At 45.8% G+C, this 22,288-nt stretch overlaps 1 protein-coding gene across 5 annotated transcripts in view; it reads right to left on the reverse strand.

The window, feature by feature from the left end:
• HERC2 (HECT and RLD domain containing E3 ubiquitin protein ligase 2) overlaps positions 1–22,288 on the reverse strand; it is a 415,490-nt gene that overhangs the window by 55,945 nt on the left and 337,257 nt on the right. For 3 of the 5 annotated variants that reach the window (XM_075336618.1, XM_075336616.1, XM_075336615.1), the window contains exons 71-79: positions 22,002–22,109; positions 17,269–17,400; positions 14,158–14,316; positions 10,662–10,780; positions 10,037–10,174; positions 2,937–3,092; positions 2,733–2,848; positions 2,461–2,659; positions 2,157–2,371 (exon numbers count right to left, since the gene is read on the reverse strand). In XM_075336618.1, coding sequence (XP_075192733.1) covers positions 2,157–2,371; positions 2,461–2,659; positions 2,733–2,848; positions 2,937–3,092; positions 10,037–10,174; positions 10,662–10,780; positions 14,158–14,316; positions 17,269–17,400; positions 22,002–22,109 — 1,342 coding nt within the window. The remainder of the gene's footprint in view (positions 1–2,156; positions 2,372–2,460; positions 2,660–2,732; positions 2,849–2,936; positions 3,093–10,036; positions 10,175–10,661; positions 10,781–14,157; positions 14,317–17,268; positions 17,401–22,001; positions 22,110–22,288) is intronic. The other 2 variants (XM_075336619.1, XM_075336617.1) reach the window with 1 other exon arrangement.

A 22,288-nucleotide genomic window follows, 5' to 3' on the forward strand; every position in this document is an offset into this window, starting at 1 on the left:
ACCTTTGGTGAGTGAGCCCACTCCTTGACCACCTCTGGTGGAAAAGGAAAACGGTCATCAGAACCACGCTTTGGGAAGCGTTTGTCAGGACAGGCTCTGGGCTTGGTCACAGTGGCCTGAAAACTGGAGTGGTTAAAGAACACACTCCTTGTTCTCTTAGGCAAGGTAAACTGGTGCTTTTCTGCCAGAGAGGGTTGCTCCTCTGATACTGGCGGATTGAGGTCCAGTACAGAATTAATGGACGTAATCAAATCACTAACATCTGCATCACCCTCGGTCAGATCAATGGGGTACATGGAGGTAGCGTCCGAGCCCCCAGTAAAGACATCCTCCTCGTCCTGCGAGTCAGCTCGTGAATCAGAGCCGCGGGACGAGGAAGGAGAGGGGACCCTGCGTCTCCTTTTAGGAGGACGGGGTCTGGGAGCAGATGAAGAATCCTCTGTGAGCTCTGTAGAGCGAGCCGTAGCAGCAGAAGCGCCCTGAAAAGGGGGCTGATGCATGCTCAGCAGAGTCCGGGACAACTCTCCCATGGAGTCGGCAAAGGACTGGGAGATAGACTTAGAGAACAATTCTACCCAAGCCGGGGGTTCAGCCACCGGGGCCGGAGCAGCCGGAGGGACCACTGGGGAGACTCCAGGCTGAGGCACCACCATGTTAGAGCATGCATCACAATGTGGATATGTGCTCGGTTCAGGCAGTACGAGCTTACATGCAGTGCATATTGAGTACAGCCTTGCAGCCTTGCTCCTAGTGTGAGACATGCTGCTGAGGTGGGGGCTCTGAGCCAGAATGACCCCCAGAGAGTGTATAAGAAGGTCCACAACCGGAGTTTGTGGCTTACCAGACCGTTTGTGTGCCCTCCGGATCCCATAGCTCGGACCCCCAGACAGATTATGCAGAGATGCTGCAGCCAGCGCCGATCGGTATGAGAACGCTGATAAAAGGGCGCCGGAGCAAGGAGAGGGGGCGGGGCCTAGTCAAAGAGCGGGATCCGGAGGGCCAAGGAGATATACAGGGGAGGGAAACATCTCCTCAGAGAGGAGTGTCCTCCCCTGTGCCGAACGGCCGGTGGGCGGCGCCGCACTGTCCCTCTGCATGACTGACATGCAGGGGCAGTGAAAACAAAACTAGGCCTCAGGCGAAGCCGGGGCCTAAATTTTACAATGCGGCCGGCGCGCAGGCACCCTCGGCGCGGTTCTCAGGTGAAAACCAGAGAACCGGCCGGAAATGTCAGAAAAGTTAAATAACACACTCTCCCCAACAATAAAGTGCCAGGGACCCCCCGACAATAACGTCTCAAATACTTAGCTTGTGAGACGCAGGGCCAGGTCCCTGAGGGATGAGTGCTCCGTCCGGCAGGATCCTGAAAGGGCTGCGGATGGAGACCGGTCTCCTGCAAGGCAGTGAGAACCGTGCTGGCTCCCACTTCAAGCCAGAGCCCAAGGGATGGTGAAGGAGCGCGGCATGTAAGGCTCCAGCCCTGAAATCAACCTTAACAACACCGCCGACACAGTGGGGTGAGAAGGGACATGCCGGGGGTCCAGGCTTGGACCCGCTTTTCTTCAAACTCTTTAAAATCAAAAATCAGATGAGAATGCATGTGTGGATGTGTGCCTCCTGAACACAAAGCATTGAACTGGCTATATTTGGTTATCCAGGGGGTGTATATGCTCGGAGGGAGGAGCTACACTTTTTAGTGTAGTACTTTGTGTGTCCTCCGGAGGCAGAAGGTATACACCCATGGTCTGGGTCTCCCATAGGAACGATGAAGAAAAAGGAGATACTTACCACACAAAAATGGCCAGTTTTAAGTGAGCCCAACAGCCAAAGTCAAGGCGACCTCACATAAAATTGGCCAATTTTATGTGAGCCCATCTCAATTTTCATATATTTTTCAAAGCATGTCTATATTCATTGTTCCACATATCTTAGCACTACAGTGTGCAAATGTCTATTTTTTCTTACTATGTTTCATGCTCAGTATGCACCTGTTCACATTAGAAAGTTAGGAAGTGCTATCAGTCTTTTTCTTTTTTTATACATAGAACTCCACCCATTACAGTCTCCGAGGCTTTTCACATGTTGGCGAGTCTCAAGTTTACAACCCTTTGAAATCTGAGATTTCTGGTTACATAGGGCAAAACTTTGTACTATACCTTCTGTTTCCATGGCCCAGTTTTCCATCTTCTGCCTCTCCCCATGAATACACTTCTCCCTCAGAAGAGAGAGCAAGACAGTGCTTTCCACCAGAATTAACCGCCACCTTTTTCACGAAAACATGTTGAATGGACTCCAACAGTGTGGGCGTAGACACAGATTCAGTGCCTCCTATGCCCAGCCTTCCACCGGCCCCATATCCTGTAGCATACAACTGTGGGGGAATAAATAATTTAAAAATGACTGGTATTAACATTATCACTTATTCTACACTAGAAGAGAAGTATTTTCTAACCGCTTTACCTTCCCATCAGCGGTAACGGCAAATAGCGTTTGCTCTCCTCCAATCAATTGGACAGGTCTAAGTGTTGCCAAAGCTTCACATGGTGTTGGGACCTTGACTTTTGCACCTTCAATACCTCCTAGTTGTCCTCTGTGATTATGACCCCAACCATAGATGGTGCCACTGCCACCAGCTGACAATGTCCAGTCATCAGGTCGTCTACAATGAAAGATCATGTTATGGAGAGGCTGCGCGCTTAGTATAGAAAAGGACATACAATAACAGGACAAACCTATTCATCCACTGGACGAGCTGTTCATCCTGCTCTCTCCTGAAAACCTCGTGGCTCTCGTGGACAGCATTCATGTTCTCATTATCTGCCATCAACTCGCGGATTTTTTTTGCAACCTTCACACCAAACCAGAATAAGACAAACAAATAAACCAACTTTTCAATTTTTAACACTATGGACACTAAAAGAAAGTCAAAAGAATACCTCATCTAAAAACAATCTAGGGAGAGGTGTTCGCTTGTCCAGTGCAACAGCAACTCTTGACGCCATACAGTATCTCCTGAACCAGGCCCACTTGTGAGTCTCTGCACAGCATGGAAGAGTATCTAACTCCAGGTCACAAGCGAGGGCCACCAGAACCTGCAGGACACACAAGTGTATTATAACCACCCTGCAGGCTGCACTCACATTGCATTTTACATAACCTGAGATGTATTTTTAAAATCAACAACATGCCAATTCCTCTTGCAGTGAATATACATTTTATTTGAGGATTTTTAAAAAAGATCTCAAAAGATGAGGAACATACACAAGTAAAAAAAAAAAAAGAGGAAAAATCACTAAAACCGCATGTAATATGCACATTATTATTGATAGTCAAGTTTCCAAAACACAGCAGTATACCAAAGGAGACAAATTGCATCCGAAAAAATAAGATTAAAACACGTAAAAACTTTAATAAATAAAAAAAAAAGTACTTAAAGATGTAATTAAAAAAATGCTGCGACATCCAAAACTCACCAAAATACTCATCATGGGAACGCAAACGGGGATAGCTACCAATATCAGTAGTTATAAACAAAAAAGAGAATTTTGTTTACTTACCGTAAATTCTTTTTCTTATAGTTCCATCATGGGAGACCCAGACCATGGGTGTATTGCTACTGCCCCCGGAGGACACACAAAGTTACTACACTCAAAAACGTGTAGCTCCTCCCTCCTAGCATATACACCCCCTGCTAGCCAGATCTAGCCAGTTTAGTGCAAAAGCTGAAGGAGGACATCCACCCACAAGAAGAGACAGAGTAAAATCCGGAAGGACCGGAACCTCTGTCTACAACAATAACAGCCGGTGAAGACACTCGGAACAAGAAACCTGCCAACAGGCATAGGGAGGGTGCTGGGTCTCCCATGACGGAACTATAAGAAAAAGAATTTACGGTAAGTAAACAAAATTCTCTTTTTCTTTATCGTTCCTATGGGAGACCCAGACCATGGGACGTTCAAAAGCAGTCCATGGGTGGGAATAAACAGACAACTGAGAAGCAGGCAAACCTAACTTCACAAATGGGCGACAGACGCCGGAAAAATGCGTCTGTCCAAGCCCACGTCTGCCAAAGCATGAGCATGCCTTGGGAGTGCTTTGAAAAAGCATGCAGACTAATTTGAGCTGCAGTCTGACAGACCTACTGAGCCGCAACCTGGTGCCTGAAAGCCCAAAAATAAAGGCGCCGACAGGTCTGACCAAATGTGCCCCGATCCCCAGCGGGGAAGGCACCTGAGTACACTCATAGGTCTCGGAAATGGCCGACCTAGGCCAACATCAGGGTCAGCTTAGATGCCGAGAGACCGTTACGCTGACGACCAGTCAGCACTAGAGAGGTGCACCGCCTAATAACGGCGGTGCGAGACACATAGATCCGGAGCGCCCGCACCAGATCCAGGATATGCAACGCTTCCTCAAGCGATGAACAGGAGCCGGACAAAAGGAAGGCAGGAAAATTGCCCCGGATAAGGTGGAGGCAGAAACCACCTAGGGAAAAAAGTCCGGAGTCGGACGAAGACCACCTTGTCTTGATGCAAAAGACCAAAAAAGGGGGACGACTCCGAGAGAGTGCAGCCAGAACTCTCAGGCGGGAAATTATAGCCACTAGAAGGTGTACTTTTCTGTGAAAGATGAAACAACGAAACCTCCCCAAGAGGCGCAAAGGGGGGTTTCCGGGAACCGGGAGGACCGGATTAAGGTCCCAGGTCTCCATAGGCCGCCGGAAAAGCGGAATGATGTGAGATGCGCCCTTAAAGGAGCGCACCGGAGCCAGCCGGACGATACGCCGCTGGCACATACTGACAGGGCCGAGACCTGTCCCTTAATGAGGGATAGCCCTAGCTGTAGACCGGACTGTGGAAGGGACAGGAGGGTCGGCTAGGCCAAAAAGGTCAAAGGACACTTTGGAGCTCGAGTCAAGGCAGAGATGACTTCGGGAAGGATATCAGAAGTCGCTAAGATCCAGGACTCAAGAGCTATGCCGTCAATCTGAGATCCAGAATTCTGACGGGAAAAACGGACCTTTTGAGAAAAGGTCTGAACGGTCCGGAAGATGCCATGGCAACCCAACGGACAGAAGGAGCAGGTCAGAGGACCAAGCCCGCTTGGGTCAGTCTGGAAGAATGACCCGACGGCCCCCTTTACCGATCCTGCGCAGGCCTCTGGACAAGAGGTAGAGGGTGAAATTCGAAAAGAGACAAGCTGGGATCAAACATGAACCAGTGTGTCTACCGCAAAACCTGAGGATTGTGGACCACGGTTGGACAGCTGAAATAGCCTGCCTCGTAGTTTTCACATCTAGGATGTGGACTGCGGATACGGTGGACTAGGAGTCCCTTGTCCACTGAAGAATGTTGAGCCGCCAAGATTGCCAGGCGGCTGAGCGTCCCGCCCTGGAAGCTGAAATAGGAAAACGCTGTCACGTTGTCCGACTGGACTCGAATGTGCCTAGCCGCCCACAGATGGTGAAGGCTTGGAGAGCCAGAAATACAGCAGTGATTTCCAGCACATTGATCCAGAGGGCTGATTCGGACAGAGTCCAAGCGCCCTGCGCTCCACGGTGGAGATATCCTGCTCCACAGGCGGATAGGCTAGCATCCTGGTGAGGATCACCCGGGACGGGCCAGAGAGGAGCGCCCCTGAGACAGAGTGGCCGAAGCCACCACTGAAACGAGCCTCTGGTCAGTGTCGAAGCCACCACCCCGTGGGAGGATTGAGTTCGCTTGTACAGCGGAAAACATCCAGTCTCAGAGGACGCAGGGGAAACTGGGCAAGGAACCGCTTCCAGTGACGCCCCTGGTTCGAAGTCAGAGTGGACTTAGACAGAAGACAAGCCACCCGAATAGGTCAGAGTGGCGAGAGTGAGCGAAGCACTCTGCTAAGAGTCAGCACTGGATGAAGCCCCAACAAGAAGGCTGACCAGGGCAAAAGATCACTGCCAAACCCTAGGGGGGCAGGACCGTAATCACAGCTGCCTGAATGATAATACTCGAGAGGCCTTGGCTAATCCCAAGGGAAGAGCCACGAATTGGACCACTCCGATTGTCAAAACGTAGTCAACGCTGGTGAGAAACTGCGATTGACTCCTGCCGATAGGCAGCTCTGATGCCGATGGCTGCTAAGGAATCTCCTGGGCTCTTGATTGATCCGGTGAGAAAAACACACGGAACAAAACCGAGACTCCATGTGAAAACGCCCCACCTGGCTATGCTTGAAAAGCTAAGGATCCAGGTCGGAAGGCACCGCCCTCTTCGGGGACTAGGAATAGATTTAAGCAAAAATCTCAGAACCGTTCCCAGTCGGGAACCGGTACAATTACTCCATTGGCCAGCAAGAAATGCCACAGCCTGTGAGAAGGCGGCGGCCTTGGAGCCGGGAGGAGTTGACAGAAAAAATCTGTTTGGCGGGTGGACAGAAGTCCATCCTGTAGCCAAGGGAGATATAATCTCGCCCCCACTTAACGGAGACGTGTTAGAACCCTACGTCGCCAAGTGGAGAGAGCCTGCCACCGACCAAGGAGGTTGTTGGCGTGGCTAAATAGCTCGGAGGAAGCTGACTCAGTGACAGCATCTCCTGCGGTCTTCTGAAGACGCAGCTTCGAGCCATTTGGTTCCATGAACCTAGGCTGAGCTAGAGGACGATCAGATGGAGGAACGGAAACCATCGAAACCTCAACTGATTCCTGCCCTGGACATGTTGCCTGGTTTAGGTTTGTGGCGAGGAAGAACACTCCCCGCCAAGAGCTTCCTTAATTTCACCCAGCTTGGTTCCGGGGAAACTGGTCCCACCAAGGGGGAGCCCAGCCAGGAACCTCCATAGAGGCATCTGCCTTCCATTCCGAAGCCACAGGAGCCTGCGGATAGCGAGGAAGGTAGCCCAGACCACCGCCGTGCGGCGTCCAGCATGGCAGACCTGGCAGAGGATGAAAAGACTGAAGTCTGGAAGTTCAGGCAACCGTTTTGGGCATAGATTCCCTGTGAGAGAATGCATCTCCTCCAGAGAAGCAGAGAAGGTATAAAAAAAAAACCGCACTGCTGTAAGCTGAGGAGAACGAAGCTCCTGCCGTCCCCATACCGACTTGGCCCAAAGGACAACCGGGCGGACCGCAGAGCCTTAAGTGAGGAGCCATCAGCCACTGACATAACGGTCCGGGCTGAGCCACCTGAAGTGAATGAGCCCACTTCTTGACCACCATTGGTGGATAGGGGAAACACAGTCCTCAGAAACACGCTTCGGGGAAGCTCAGAGCGGATTGAGGTCCAGTACAAAATTAATGTACGGTAGAATCCTATAGAGGTGCCGTCAGCCACTGATACAACTAACCGGGCAGTCTAGACCGGAGTGGCTACCCTCTCTGATGGGAGGGGGAGACAGGCAGCAGAACCCCGCTGTGGGGTCTGCAGGATAGGCTGTGGGCTTGGACGCAGCGGGCTGAAAACTGGAGTGGTTAAGTAACACACTCCTTGACCTGCTAAAGGTAAACTGTGCCTTTCTGCCAGCGGGGAATACTCCCCTGATCCGGCGGACACAAGAATAATGGACGCAAGCCAATCATTCGCATCTGCGTCACCTACGGACGGATCAATGTACATAAAGTAGCGTCCGTGTCCGTGGTAGAGACATCTTCCTCGTCCGGTGAATCAGCTCGTAATCGGAGCTGCGGGACGGGGAGGACAGGGGACCCTGCGTCTCCCTGTCAGGAGAACGGGGTCTGAGCCCAGAAGGAGAGTCCCTTGTGAGCTTAGCCGAGCGAGCAGAGAACGCCCTGAGAAGGGGGCTGCATGCTCAGCAGATGCCGGGACAGCCGACCCCTGGAAATAGGATTCCCATGGGGGTCAGCCACCGAAACCGTAGCAGCTGGAGGGACCATTAATGAGCCCCCATGCTGAGGGGCCACAGTGGTTAGGAGCTCGGTATAGCCGTACGAGACTACCTGCCGTGGATAATAAAAAACAGCCTGCAGCCTCGCTCTGTGAGACATGCTGCAGAGGTGGGGGCTCTGTCTAGAATGGCTAGAATACCCAAGACAGGGGTTCAGCCTGGGGAGACTCCCACCTAAGAACCATTACAGTGTGCCGGTTCAGGCAATATGAGGTTACATGCAGAACATGTAGTGTACAGCCTTGGAGCTTTGCTGCTAGTGTGAGACATGCTGCTGAGGAGGAGATTCTATGATAAAGAATTAACTCCTTCAGAATGCCTGAGAGTGTATAAAAAGTGCACAACCAAAGGTTGTGACTTATCAGGCCATATTATGAGTGCCCTCCGGATTCCAAGCCTGGACCCTCAGCTAGTATTCCCTCCCTCTGCTGCAGAGCAGCCAGCGCCGACCAGTGTCTAAGACGCTGAGAAAATGGCGCCAGAGTGAGGGGGGGAGGCGGGGGTTAACCCAGGAGCGGGAATCAGAGGGCGAAGGAGATGTACAGGGGAGGGAATCAGCTCCTCAAAGAGGAGCGTCCTCCCCTGTGCAGAGCGGCCGGCGGGCGGCTCTGCAGCGTCCCCCTGCATGCCTGACATGCAGGGGAACGAAACGAAACTAGGCCGCGGCTGAAGCCGGGGCCTAGAGTTATGCATGCGGCCGAAAATCAGGCATCATCGGCGCGGTTCTCAGTAAAAACTGTGGAACCGGCCGGAAACACAGTAAACAAAACAGCATTATCAAGCATCACTGTCCCCCCCAATAAAAGTGCCCCACATTGCAGAAAGACCCTCTGATAAACGTCTCTATACTTAGCTTTGAGACGCAGGGTTCAGTCCCTGTGGGGTGGGGGTCAGTGCTCCGTCCAGCAGGGTCCTGCACAAGGGCTGCGGATGGAGGCCGGTCTCCTGCAAGGCAGTGAGAACCGAGTTGGCTCCCACTTCAAACCAGAGCCCCTAAGGGATGTTGAAGGAGCGCGGCATGAAGGGCTCCTGCCCTGAAGTCAACCTTAACAGCACCGCCGCCAGGGGGTGAGAAGGGACATGCCGGGAGTCCAGTGGACCCGCTTTTCTTCCAAATCTTTAGAAAAAATGAAAAATCAAAAAAGGATGCATGTGTGTGTGTGGATCCTCCTGACACAAAGCAAGAAACTGGCTAGATCTGGCTAGCAGGGGGTGTATATGCTAGCAGGGAGGAGCTACACGTTTTTGAGTGTAGTAACTTTGTGTGTCCTCCGGGGGCAGTAGCAATACACCCATGGTCTGGGTCTCCCATAGGAACGATAAAGAAAATGGTATTTCCCTTAGGATATGTGCAGATGTTTAGTGTGGATATCAGAGTGTTGGCAGGAAAAAACACCAAGTAAACATTGTACATTTTTGGATGCATTTTTACTTGCACACCCCCTCCCCCTATTCATTTCATTGGGTGATAAATGCTACAAAATATACAAAAGAATTGACATGCTGCAGATGTGCATAGCTTAAGTCTAGCACATAGCGTCATGCATGTTTATGATAAACGGTTACATAAAAAAGGAAAAATTATGAGAGATGTATTAGCAAAATGGGGCTCAAAAGGGAAGAGTCAAGTTTAGCCTTTCTGCCGTTTCAGTCCCACAATTGGAAGGGGTCTCGGCAAACCCAAGTCGGTGAGGACTCCACCTTTGTCACTATGCCATGTTAAAGAGGTTGTCCACTACTTTTACAATGATGGCCTAACCTTAGGATAGATCAATGACAGATTGACCGAGGTGCGGGGTGTCGGATCAGCGGTTCTGTGCTTGAAGCGGCAGCAAGCAGCCAGAAATGCTCAGTTCCGAAGCTGCCCCATCAATTAATATCGGCCGGGCTTGATACTGCACATGCATCTCCCATTCAAATCAATAGGAGGCTGATGTGTAGTACCCTGCCGCTATCAGTTGACGGGGCAGCTCCGGAACTGAGAATATCCAGCTGCCAGCTGGCACTGACAGCAGCTGATCGGCGGGGGTGCCAGGTGTCAGACCCCGGGTGATCAGACATTGATATCCTATCCTCATAATGTATAACCTTTTAAAGATTTTAAAGAAATAGAAATGAGCTTCTAGCATTCCAATCCTTTTTATACACGACTTATCACCTTGAAGAATGGGCTGTGCAGTAACTGCTTCCCTCCTCTGACGATTGGATCTTCATATTCAAACTGGCGCTGTAAGGCTTCGGGAAGGCCCTTCACCAACGCAGCTAAGGCGCTGCCTGTAAAACTCTGAAAAAGGATCTGATGTGAAAAGACACAGGTAGCCCAGTGGTTGCAGTAATTCATAGACAACATACCGACTATTACAAAATACTATGCCATATACGATGATGTGTGTATTTCAGCTCTATGGATCATTTTCTATTTCTCTCTATGAAACCTCGACTAACCAGAGTCAACTTGTGGACATAAGGATAGCTCGGTTTATTCAGAGCGGATCTGTCATTAGACTTCACTACATAAACTACATACATTATTAAATAAATCTCAGAACTGAAGAAGCAAATACATATCAGAATTGAAAGTCTCCCTACCGAATATCCAAATGAGCATTTGAGTCTAGCTTTAGCTGCTCGTTTTTATTTTTGGATTATACATACAGCCATTCTGATGTGGATTTTCAAAGCAAGTACACCAGCCTCATCAGGTATAAGTGATCTATTTGATAATGTATACAGTTACGTCTGGCAACAGATGTCCTTTACACGACTAGTAAATAATGGCTTACCATTGCACGTGCTTCAGAGTCTCCATCTCCAAGTAACCTATTGATGTTAATAGACTGCCCAAACTCTGTGGTCAGAAGTTTCCTCAGCCTCTGCAATGCCCACATCCGGTGACCTGCCGCTACAATGTGCGTAATAGATAAAAAGTCACATCTCAGACAACTGATTCACAACAATAAGCAAAAAGGCCAAAAAACAGAATAACCACGAAAAGTTCTACAGAATTAGATATGTCCCTCCTATAGGTAGCAAATCTGCAAGCCAACACCTGACCCATTAAAAAAAAAAACAAACAAAAAAAAACAAAAAAAAAAAGCTTTGAAACAAGACTGAGGAGAAACAAAACTTCTGAGGGAGAGAAACTTTGTATACGTTCATCCATGAACCATTGCCTCCCAGGCAAGTTCCCACAATGACTATTTGGTGCAGTTTTTTTTAGTGAGTATTTTTGTGAGCAAAAAAACAATATAAAACAATACTAGTGCAGTGTATGGGACTTATGTAGATCTTGTGCCTACTGTATTTTTTTTTGGGGGGGGGCTGCAGAAACTGACCAGGGGTGTATTGTTGAAGTCCACAGCATGTGAATTTCTCTAGCGGTAAATGCGTGATTTATTTCTATATTTTCCCTTCGACATTTAGATGATGTGAAAAATGTGCAGTTGAAAACAAATCTCATATACAGTTTTCTGCATTTCAGTGGTGAAAGCGCAGTAAAAACACATACCGTATTTACTCAAGCATAAGCCGACCTGAGTATAAGTTGAGGCAACTAATTTTACCACAAAAAACTCGGAAGACTTATTGACTCGAGTATAAGGGTGGCTTTACACGCTGCGACATCGCTAGCTGATGCTAGCGATGGCGCGCGTGATAGCACCCGCCCTTATCGTTATGCCGATATTTGTCGATCGCTGCCGCAGCAAACATTATCACTACGGCAGCGTCACACGCACTTACATGGTTCGGCGTCGTCGCTGTAACTGCCGAACAATCCCTCCCTCAGGGGGGGGGACGTTCGGCATCACAGCGACGTCACTAAGCGGCCGCCCAATCAAAGCGGAAGGGCGGAGATGAGCGGGATGAACATCCCGCCCACCTTCTTCCTTCCTCATTGCTGGCATGTGGCAGGTAAGGAGAGGTTCCTCGTTCCTGCGGCGTCACACGTAGCATTGTGTGCTGCCGCAGGGACGAGGAACAACTTCGCCCCAGCGACAGAAGCGATAATTGGGAGCGGACCACCATGTCAACAAGGAGCGATTTTGGACGTTTTTGCAACGATCCAAAATCGCTCCTAGGAGTCACACACAACGAGATCACTACAGAGGCCGGATGTGCATCACAAAATCCGTGACCCCAACGAGATCGCTGTAGCGATCTCGTAGCATGTAAAGCCCGCTTAAGCCATGGGTGGGAAATGCAGAAGCTACTGGTAGTAATGTGCCCATATTGCCCCCTGTAGTAATGTGCCCATATTGTCTCCTGTAGTAATGTACCTATATTGTCTCCTGTAGTAATGTGCCCATTCCTTGTCTTCTATAGTAATGTGCCCAATCCTTGTCCCCTGTAGTAATGTACCCATATTGTCTCCTGTAGTAATGTGCCCTAACCTTGTCCTCTGCAGTTGTGTGCCCCATCTTTGTCCCTTGTAGTATGTCTCACATTGTCCCCTGTAGTAATGTTCCCATATTGTCCCCTGTAGTAATGTTCCCACATATTGTCCCCTGTAGTAATGTGCCTATATTGTCTCCTGTAGTAATGTGCCCCATTCTTGTCCTCTGTAGTAACGTGCCCCATTCTTGTTCTCTGTAGTAATGTACCCATATTGTCTCCTGTAGTAATGTGCCCCATCCTTGTCCCTTTTAGTATGTCCCATATTGTGCCCTGAAGTAATGTGCCCATATTTTCCCCTGTAGTACTGTGCCCATATTGTCTCCTGTAGTGATGTGCCAATATTGTCTCCTGTAGTAATGAGCTCTCTAGTAATGTCCTCATTCTTGTCCCCTATTATGACGTTGTTCACATACACACACACAAAAAAAAAAAAAAATATTCTCACCGGTGATCGTGGCCAATGCAGGAGGCCGCCGCTGTTGTCATCTGTGCTTTACTTCAGTTGAATGCTTTGTGGCACCTCAAATCATTCAAGTGAAGTGAAATGCAGACGACAACAGCGGTGGCCCATGCACCGTCCGCGATCACCGAGGGATCTATGTGCCTGCGGTCCGCAAGAAGCAGGTAAGAGGACACCGCAGGAACAGAGGACAGGTGAAAATAATTTTTGGTGGGAAACTCACTCGAGTATAAGCCAAGGGGGGGGCATTTTAAACATAAAAAATGGGCTGAAAAACTCGGCTTATACTCAAGTATACAGTATATTCCGCACGTGACTAAATTAAGTAACTCCACATACAGGAGGTTTCCCCAACAAAAGAAGTTTAATTATACTGTGAGCACTCCCGGGCAGGGCCCTCTCTCCTCCTGTACCAGTCAGTCCTATAACGTTCATGATTATTGTACTTGTTTTATGTATACCCCTTTTCACATGTAACTACAACCAAGCAAACCAATATATTTATATGATGCATGCCACTTTCAGATCGTGCTGGCTTCCCTCTCTGTTTGGTTGTAGTAATGCTACATTGGTCTGGTGGCTGACCACCACAACGCCATACCTTGGTTTGCAATATATTCCTCCTGTTGGTGGCTGTTCACATTCAGCTGCCACACCCTTTTCCACAGGCATTGCTAATTAAGCACCATACTTGTATCTGGTCCACCTTTATTTATGGTTGCTGGTCTGGCACTGTGAAGGTCAGTTCTGACATTGTCCTGGTATGTGTGGCGTCTGCTGCATATGCTGGGACCTGGGCTGCCTTTTACCCTCAGTTTCCTTTTTTTGCAACATGGAAGCGGCTATATACAGGTTACAGGTATGTGTGCTCCAATATGGTTCTGCTTTTAATTTATCTAGGAGGCCGCATGGCACATGAAATACATAATATAGAGTAGGACCCCCCTATTGAGATTTGCCGTGACGTGGCAGGGGTGGCTCAAACAATTGATCAATTATTTGCTAAAAATCCCATTTTGCATTATAGTGCAGTTGGAATAAATCTGTGACTTTGCACTTTTTATATGATGCATGCCACTTTCAGATCGTGCTGGCTCCTCTCTCCCTTTTCACATGTGAAGTGTCATGGAATAAATGGAGCTATAAAAAAATAATAATAATTATATTTAAAAAATATTAAAAAGTCCCAAACTGCAGGGAGGGAAAAATAAAAAAAGATGAAAAATATAATAAAAATTCAATAAAATTGCAGGTAATCTTAATACCCAATTGGTGCAGGAGTACTGCAGATAAACGAAATATAAAAAAATAAATAAATAAAATGACCAAATACTCATCATGGGAGCCTACCCGAAAACCTCTACACTAGCTGGATCTCTCAACCATAGAACTGAAAACAAAATATGTCTGTCTTCAGTACATACCAAGAGCACTAAGCTGTGCACAAGCTGCAAGGGAAGCTGCCAGGCGTGGAACAATGCCTCGATTGGAAGCAAAATTCAACCGAAAATCCAAAAGACAGGTGACCAGGTCCATTGACGGGCAGGACAGGATGCACCGATCTGACAGGAGGTCTTTTGGACCTAGAAGAAGAAGACACATTTGTATGCTTTATAAAACCAATTATAATCCCAATGACCTGTAAAGTAAAGCCATAACAAAATTCTAGGGGAATACAGTCATAGGCCTCTTTCACACGTCAGTATTTTGCATCAGTGTTACATCAGTGTGTCATCAGTATTTGAATGCCAAAACTAGGAGTGTCTTCAAAACACACAACAGGTGTCAGTCTTTCAATTATAGTTCCTCTCTGTAAGTTCCATTCCTGGTTTTGGCATCTAAACACTGATGACATACTGACGAAACACTGATGCAAAATACTGACGTGTGAAAGAGGCCATACTGACACAGAATAAAATCATTTCATTTTATTACATAAATTTAAAAAAAAAAATTAAATTAAAATTAAAGAAAAAAAAACACCTTAGCCTTGTTGTTAATTTTTAGCTGTGTAAGTATTTTCTACTTTGTTTTAGGCTAGTCAGTTAAAAATTTTCACTAGGGTATTATATATATTTTATGTGGTTCATAGCCACTCCAGTATACAGCCCATTGTATCTTTGGAATGTTGGATCTTTGTTAAATATAGCGATGCAGATTATAGAGACTACTACTGTGTTGTGTCATTGGCCGTATTTACTGAGCGGTCGGTTCTTGTTTCATTCGCTCACCTACAGATTCTCCTAAGTACAGTGTTCTACATCTCCAGGGCAACACACTAGCGTTACGACCTGCGGGATCTACAGTGCTAGTGTCTCATCCCTTCCTGCTGTCTCCACTCCTTCCGGAATTAAGGACGTGTGGAACGCATTGCCAGTTTCCATGGCGGCCGTGCGTTCCACCGACCAGGAGAGGTGCGACTTCCTTACTGAGAGGAGGGTAATGGTGAATACACGCACCGCTATTAGTGCATCCTAGCACACCGCCATTATAATTAATATGGTATACAGCTGATCCATTGGGCCACAATATATGTAAAACAGGCCCCCTAGAGTCGACACACACGCTCCCTGATGGAGACGAAACGCGCGTTGGCAGTCTGGAGACACGTGCATAGGCTGAGAGACAATACAGAGGTATCTATATGGATTAATTCCACACAGCCTTTTTGATTTTTTTACAGCATATTATGGCATATAGTTAATTCACTGGGGTTTATCTGGATTTAGGAGTGTATCAACTTACCCTTGGTATGATTTTTACAGAGAATGCTATACTTTGTGCAATATATTTAAGGATATAACGGAGAGACATTCATTGTAGCACAGCACTTTGCCTATTTGTCTTTTCTATTTATCCATATCTTATATAGTATGATATGTATTCACAGTAATTTATTTATAGCTATTGATGCTCCATAGTAATTAGTGCAATTTGCATTTTGCACTTTATTTTTGTATCCATTTTGTTCATGTGATATGCAATTTGCACTTTATATTTATTATCGGTTTTGAAATATTCCCCACTGTAATATGTGACTATATTTATACTAGTCTGCTACAGTATTTTTCGGACCATAAGACGCACCGGACCATAAGACACACCCTGGTTTTAGAGGAGGAAAATAGGAAAATAAAATTTTAAGCAAAAAATGTGGTCATGACACACTTATGGGGCGAGATTCTGCTGCTGACACTGTTATGGGGGTAATGTCCCCAAATTCTCTACTAAGGTACCCCATTCTGGTAATGATCCTCCTGTCTTGTATATGATCCCCATCCTTGTATATATGTCCCTCATCCTGTTATATACCCCCATCCTGCTATATACCACCAGCCTGCTCATATACCCCCATCCTGGAATATGCCCCCATTCTGGTATATGCTGCCATCTTGGAATATGCCCCCATCCTGCTATATACCCCCATCCTGCTATATACTGCCCTCCTGGAATATACCCCCATCCTGCTATATACCCCCATCCTGCTATTTACTCCCATCCATCCTGCTATATACCCCTATCCATCCTGCTATATACCCCCATCCATCCTGCTATATGACCCGCCACATGTGGCACACAAAAAAAATAAATTAACGTTTCTACCCACCTTTCCTCACTCCATGCAGCATTGCTCCTCCCCCTGTCAGTGCCGGCAGCAGCGCCGCTGGAGTGTGGAGACGTCACCGTTCCTCTGCAGCATCGCTTGTCCTCCTGTCTGCCTGTCAGCTGACCTGTGTGGAGACTAGCGGTGCGCACAGCAATGACGTCATCGCTGTGCTCAACGCTTCTACACAGATCAACTGGTCAGCAGACAGGAGGAGATTGCGATGCTGCAAGGGAACGGTGACGGGTGAGTATACGGATTCACTGCCCCCTGCGCTAATGATGATGCGCGGGGGGCAGTGGATACAGCCGCACATGATCACTCCAGGCTGTAGTTGCCAGGGGTGATCAGGCGGGCCGGCTCTTTACTATGCACGCATCCCCCGCCCATCATCCCGCCCACCTGTCAGCGCCGGCTTCAGCGCTGAAGGATGATTGGCGGGAGGATGGGCGTGCATATGAAATGAGTGGGCCCACGTGGTCACGGCAGGCTGCTACAGCCTGCTCATGCCACAGATGACCCGATCCACCTCAGCACCCTCATTCCCCACAGCCACATTTAGACTATAAGACGCACCACCCACTTTCCCCAATATTTGCGGGGGGAAAAGTGCGTCTTATAGTCCGAAAAATACAGTATATAATTTTCTATTTAACTATCAATACAGACTGTGTCATAGTCTCCTTTTGTGGTTGCTTCCTTGCTTTTTTTTTTATTGTAATTTTTTAAACAAATGTATGTAATAAAAGTTAATTAATTTATTCTATGTGTCATGTGGAATGTGACTGTATTCCCCTAGAATTTTGTTAGGGCATTACCTTACAGATCATTGGGATTATCATAGTAGTTGTGGACACTACACCATTTTGAACGAGATATTTTGATTAACTTATAAAACCAGAAAAGGCAAACAGCTATACTCAGGTCTTACCGGCAGCCGGCATGATAGGATACACGGTGAACCGCCAGCCCCAGCCATTCACCGATCCATCACTAATAAACTTCCACTTCAGTTCATCGCCAGGAATCCTCAGCTCACTCGACCAGTCAGACCATTCCCGACCTACCAGATAAAGATACGGGAAGATTAGTCACCACACTGGTGGTGAGAGGACTTTTAATAAATAGTAAAGTTTCTTGTTTTTACAAGCACTTTACAGTCATACACATTTATGAACTTGGTGGGAATATTACTGGGATATTCCAATAAAGCCGCACAATATCGGAAACTCAGGGCTCACAAATATAATGTTTCTGCGTGGAGAGAGGATTACACATGTCATGGCTTATCATATCCCCACAAGAACATGTCACTACATTGTAGATTGGAGAAATGCCTTGGGGTGAATAAATAAGTCTCCGAACTCTGAGCTGAGCCCTGGCAGAATACACGGAGGACAGGGCGTCCGGTGGAAGCTGACATCTATGCACATTGCATGCCTGTACGGACTTGTATGTGTAATATCCGCCAGCTGCCAAGCGCTCAGCTCGGGGAACAAATGTGACAATCCGTTACAGTATAAGATATAGCTTACACTAATATTTAGGGAGATTTTAGAAAAATAATGAGGCTTATTTATCAAGAGCAGAAAAGCCGTGCTATTCCCAGCAATATTATGTGAAATGTACGGCTAGTTATGCAGAGGAACATTCCTAAAATTAGTGTTACAATTACACAATAAAATGTAACTGCTGCTAACAGTTTGCCTCTTTATTTGGCTATTGAATATTTAATCATGCGCATATGCTATTTGGTCGAACACGATTTAAGGGCATCTTCAACCCAGGATTGGTAGACTTTGGAAGCATATGGTATGTGGGGAGTGTATTCCCTGAAGTATGCCTCTGCAGCATGCCTCTGTAAAGACAAATGCTGGCAATTAGCCACAATGCAGAAGACAGCACTGCCACTTCTTGGCTATTTAGTAGTGGTGCATCGTGTAGCAAAGTGCGTTCTGCGGAGATGCCGAAACACTCCAAGGTGAAAAGGATACGTCCACTCCGGGTGGGTAAGGAGTGAGGCTCTGTTCACATTATGCACGTAAGAGCTTTCCTGGAGTGTAAAGGGAAACCTCAAAATATAGTGTGAACAAAGTCTAATATCCTTTCCAAATTTAATGTCACACTGTACTTTTAAAGGGAACCTGTCAGGTGTAATATGCACCCAGAAACCACGAGCAGTTCTGGGTGCATATTGCTAATCCCTGCCTAACCGAACCCTGTATACACTAGCATAGATAAAGACATCTTTAGAAAAAATATTTCTAAAGATCTCTATCTTATGCTAATGAGCAAAGGGACTAGTCCCAAGGGTGTTATATCCCCCCAACTAGCCGCCCTCTAAGCATGTTAGCACGCTCACAGGGGTGTACTAACATGCTATTCAACCTGTGAATACCTGTGTTAGCTGTCAGCGCGTTTCTGAATGCCCGACAGTCCCAGTCATGCGCAGTAGATCTCTCTGAAGCAGAGACACGTACACCCGGCTTCATACTGCATATGACTGGAAGTGCTCGGCGTTCAGAAGTGCGGTCACAGTGACCGCTGGTGATGCTGCATTGAATAGCATGTTAGTACACTCCTGTGGACGTACTACCATGCCAAGAGAGTGGACTAGTAGGGGGATATAACACCCTTGGGACTAGTCCCCTGGCTAATTAGAAAAATGAGTAATGGCATAGAAAAATTCTGCATATCGATAATATAAATAATAATATAACAATATAATATAGTACGCAGAATAAGGACTACAATATAAGGACCAAATCGCAAAAAGTACTACAGTAAACACACAAAGAGGCGATCAAATAGGTCCAAATGCATTTTAATTAATATTTAGTGCAGATAAGTGAAGGGGGTCAGAGAACGGTGTACATCACTGCAGTTAGCGATTGCAATTGATATGCTGAACAATACATAGACATAAGAATATATATATATATATACAGTCAAACATTGCAGAATGCGCCCACAAAGAATATAAATGGCATACTCACAGAGAAGACATATACAACCCTTAATATAAGGTATATCTCATATCTATAATGTATAAATTGCTGCTAGTAGGTAACTGAACAAATAAGAGGCCTCTAATATAAGCAGCTTAATTATCTTCAGTGCAAGACTATAATATAGGGATTGAAGTAATGTTTATAATGCAACAAGATAAAGGGCACATATAACGTGCTGACACTGGTCAGGAAACACAATGTGAATCATAGACCCAGTCAAAAGAGCGTCCATTAATCCCTCCTATAGTGCACTGAGACAAGCATGAGAGATATGAAAGATGTCCATAAACCGGAAAGCCAAATCAATTTGGGCAGAATAATGCAGGGCCCCCTGACGAAGGTTTAATACCGAAATGCGCATTGGGCGCAGTCCACTGCAGTTGCTTATATCCAGGTAATATATGGGTCCTGTCTTGCCTTGCATTATTCTGCCCAAATTGATTTGGCTTTCCGGTTTATGGACATCTTTCATATCTCTCATGCTTGTCTCAGTGCACTATAGGAGGGATTAATGAACGCTCTTTTGACTGGGTCTATGATTCACATTGTGTTTCCTGACCAGTGTCAGCACGTTATATGTGCCCTTTATCTTGTTGCATTATAAACATTACTTCAATCCCTATATTATAGTCTTGCACTGAAGATAATTAAGCTGCTTATATTAGATGCCTCTTATTTGTTCAGTTACCTACTAGCAGCAATTTATAAATTATAGATATGAGATATACCTTATATTAAGGTTGTATATGTCTTCTCTGTGAGTATGCCATTTATATTCTTTGTGGGCGCATTCTGCAATGTTTGACTGTATATATATATTCTTATGTCTATGTATTGTTCAGCATATCAATTGCAATCGCTAACTGCAGTGATGTACACCGTTCTCTGACCCCCTTCACTTATCTGCACTAAATATTAATTAAAATGCATTTGGACCTATTTGATCGCCTCTTTGTGTGTTTCCCTGGCTAATTAGCATACGGTAAAAGATCTTTAGAAATACTTTTTCTAAAGATATCTTTATCTATGCTAGTGTATACAGGGTTCGGTTAGGCAGGGATTAGTAATTTGCATCCAGAACTGCTCGTGGTTCTTGGTGCATATTGCACCTGACTGGTTCCCTTTAAAAATCTTTTGCCATGTAATAGTAACAACTCAAGATTTGATGGAAGTCCAGAAAACCTCAACCAATCACTCAACCAAAATGTGCTGAGTCAAGCACTGCTTTCCTCCATCAATTAAGACCGGCTCAAATAGAACTTTATTATAGGGAATTTGTTGCTTCCCCATCTGAGAGCAGGATGCACCGGCAGAGACTCCGATTCCAGCGATGCATCACTTACTGGGGTGCTTGCTACAGTTATGATAAAATCACTTTTGTTGTCTGCTTCTGATGAAGCAGTTCCCTGAATGCGGAGTTGTATAACCCCACCCACAGCACCTCGGTAACTTTCTGCCTATGCACAGTGTACACAAAAAGCTGCCAATCACGAGTGGGACGGGGTTATACAGAGCACATGAAGATGGAGGACTACAACGCAGATGGTTTACTAGTCTTCTAGTGATAATAAACCTCCTGCCGACAAAGCAGTGGTTTTAAAACTACAGCAAGGAGCCCAGTAAGTGACATCGCTGGAATCAGGATCGCTGTCCCTATGTTATGCTGCCCTCAGATTAGGTGGGAAAAGCCTAGAGACAGATTCCCTTTTAGGTCAGTCTTGAGGGTCATTGAAGACTGAGCTGAGAGCTTCTACTCCTTAGATTTAGCAATCTCTCGGACATGTCAAAAGGTTTATAAAATCTACAGCAACATTTTCATTTCGTACACAAATGCCTCACACTAATGATTGTTTTCAAATATCATCAATGTCAAAAATGGTGCTAATATTTACGTGTTTTAGTAATAAAATTAATTTAGCTGCATAACTAACACATTTTATATTTAATATGGAAAAAGCGTATATATTAGATCAATTTAATATAGTTTGTGATAAAAAAAGAATCATAAAATTGGACCGATTGGCCTTAACCAAATCCATAGATGTTATAAACTAAAAATGACAGTTTATCAAGATAATGATGGAAATGTCCATTATGTTGATCGACTGCTCATGCGCGGTTGGCATTTTGACAATGCGACAACAGTTCAACACTTCCATGAAAAAGATGAGTCAGGCAATGTAAGACAAACTCTAATCAAATGTGGACATCTTACAGTTTATCTGTCAGATGTGCAGACAACAGACTGGTCTAATGATATTAATATAGTTATATTAATTCTTTGCGATTAGTCAAACATCTAAAAATCTCTGGGAATTAATTTACCAATATTTCAACAGATATCAAACACATTGGTTAATTAGTAATACTGGATTATACTCTTTCAAAGCTCATTGACAATGTCATGTTGTGTGTATGACCAGATTAAAGTTTTTTAGATTTTTTTTTTTAGCATAGATTTCAAAATCATCTTTCATGCATCAATACTTGGCATTGCATGGTGAAAAATGAAAATAAAAAATACTGCTACACGTTGTCTTCGGGCTGGCATAGTAGATTAAAACTAATTATCTGCATATATGACCAACTAAGGAACAGATATACCAGTGCATATGAAAAGAGTGAAACGTTTTATCAGCACTTTGCACATCACCTGATCGGACTGAAACTATCCTGTTGGCCCCATCCATTATGGTAAGTGGGTCATGTCGCCGCTCTGTAGAACACTGGCGGTCAAACTCTACTCTAAGGCCCTCAGCACCTAAACAACCATAAAGAGAGTAATGTGGTTTTAACACAATTGGTCATAATGTTATATATACACCAAGTATGAATGGATAATAATGTTTAAATAAAAATATAAAAATAAGGGCATTCACACACAAAAAGAAAAAAAATATATAAAACACAAAGGGCACGAAAAACCCAAAAGATGTATAA

The sequence above is a fragment of the Anomaloglossus baeobatrachus genome, chromosome 2 (genome assembly GCF_048569485.1).
Source record: "Anomaloglossus baeobatrachus isolate aAnoBae1 chromosome 2, aAnoBae1.hap1, whole genome shotgun sequence".
NCBI lineage: Eukaryota > Metazoa > Chordata > Amphibia > Anura > Aromobatidae > Anomaloglossus > Anomaloglossus baeobatrachus.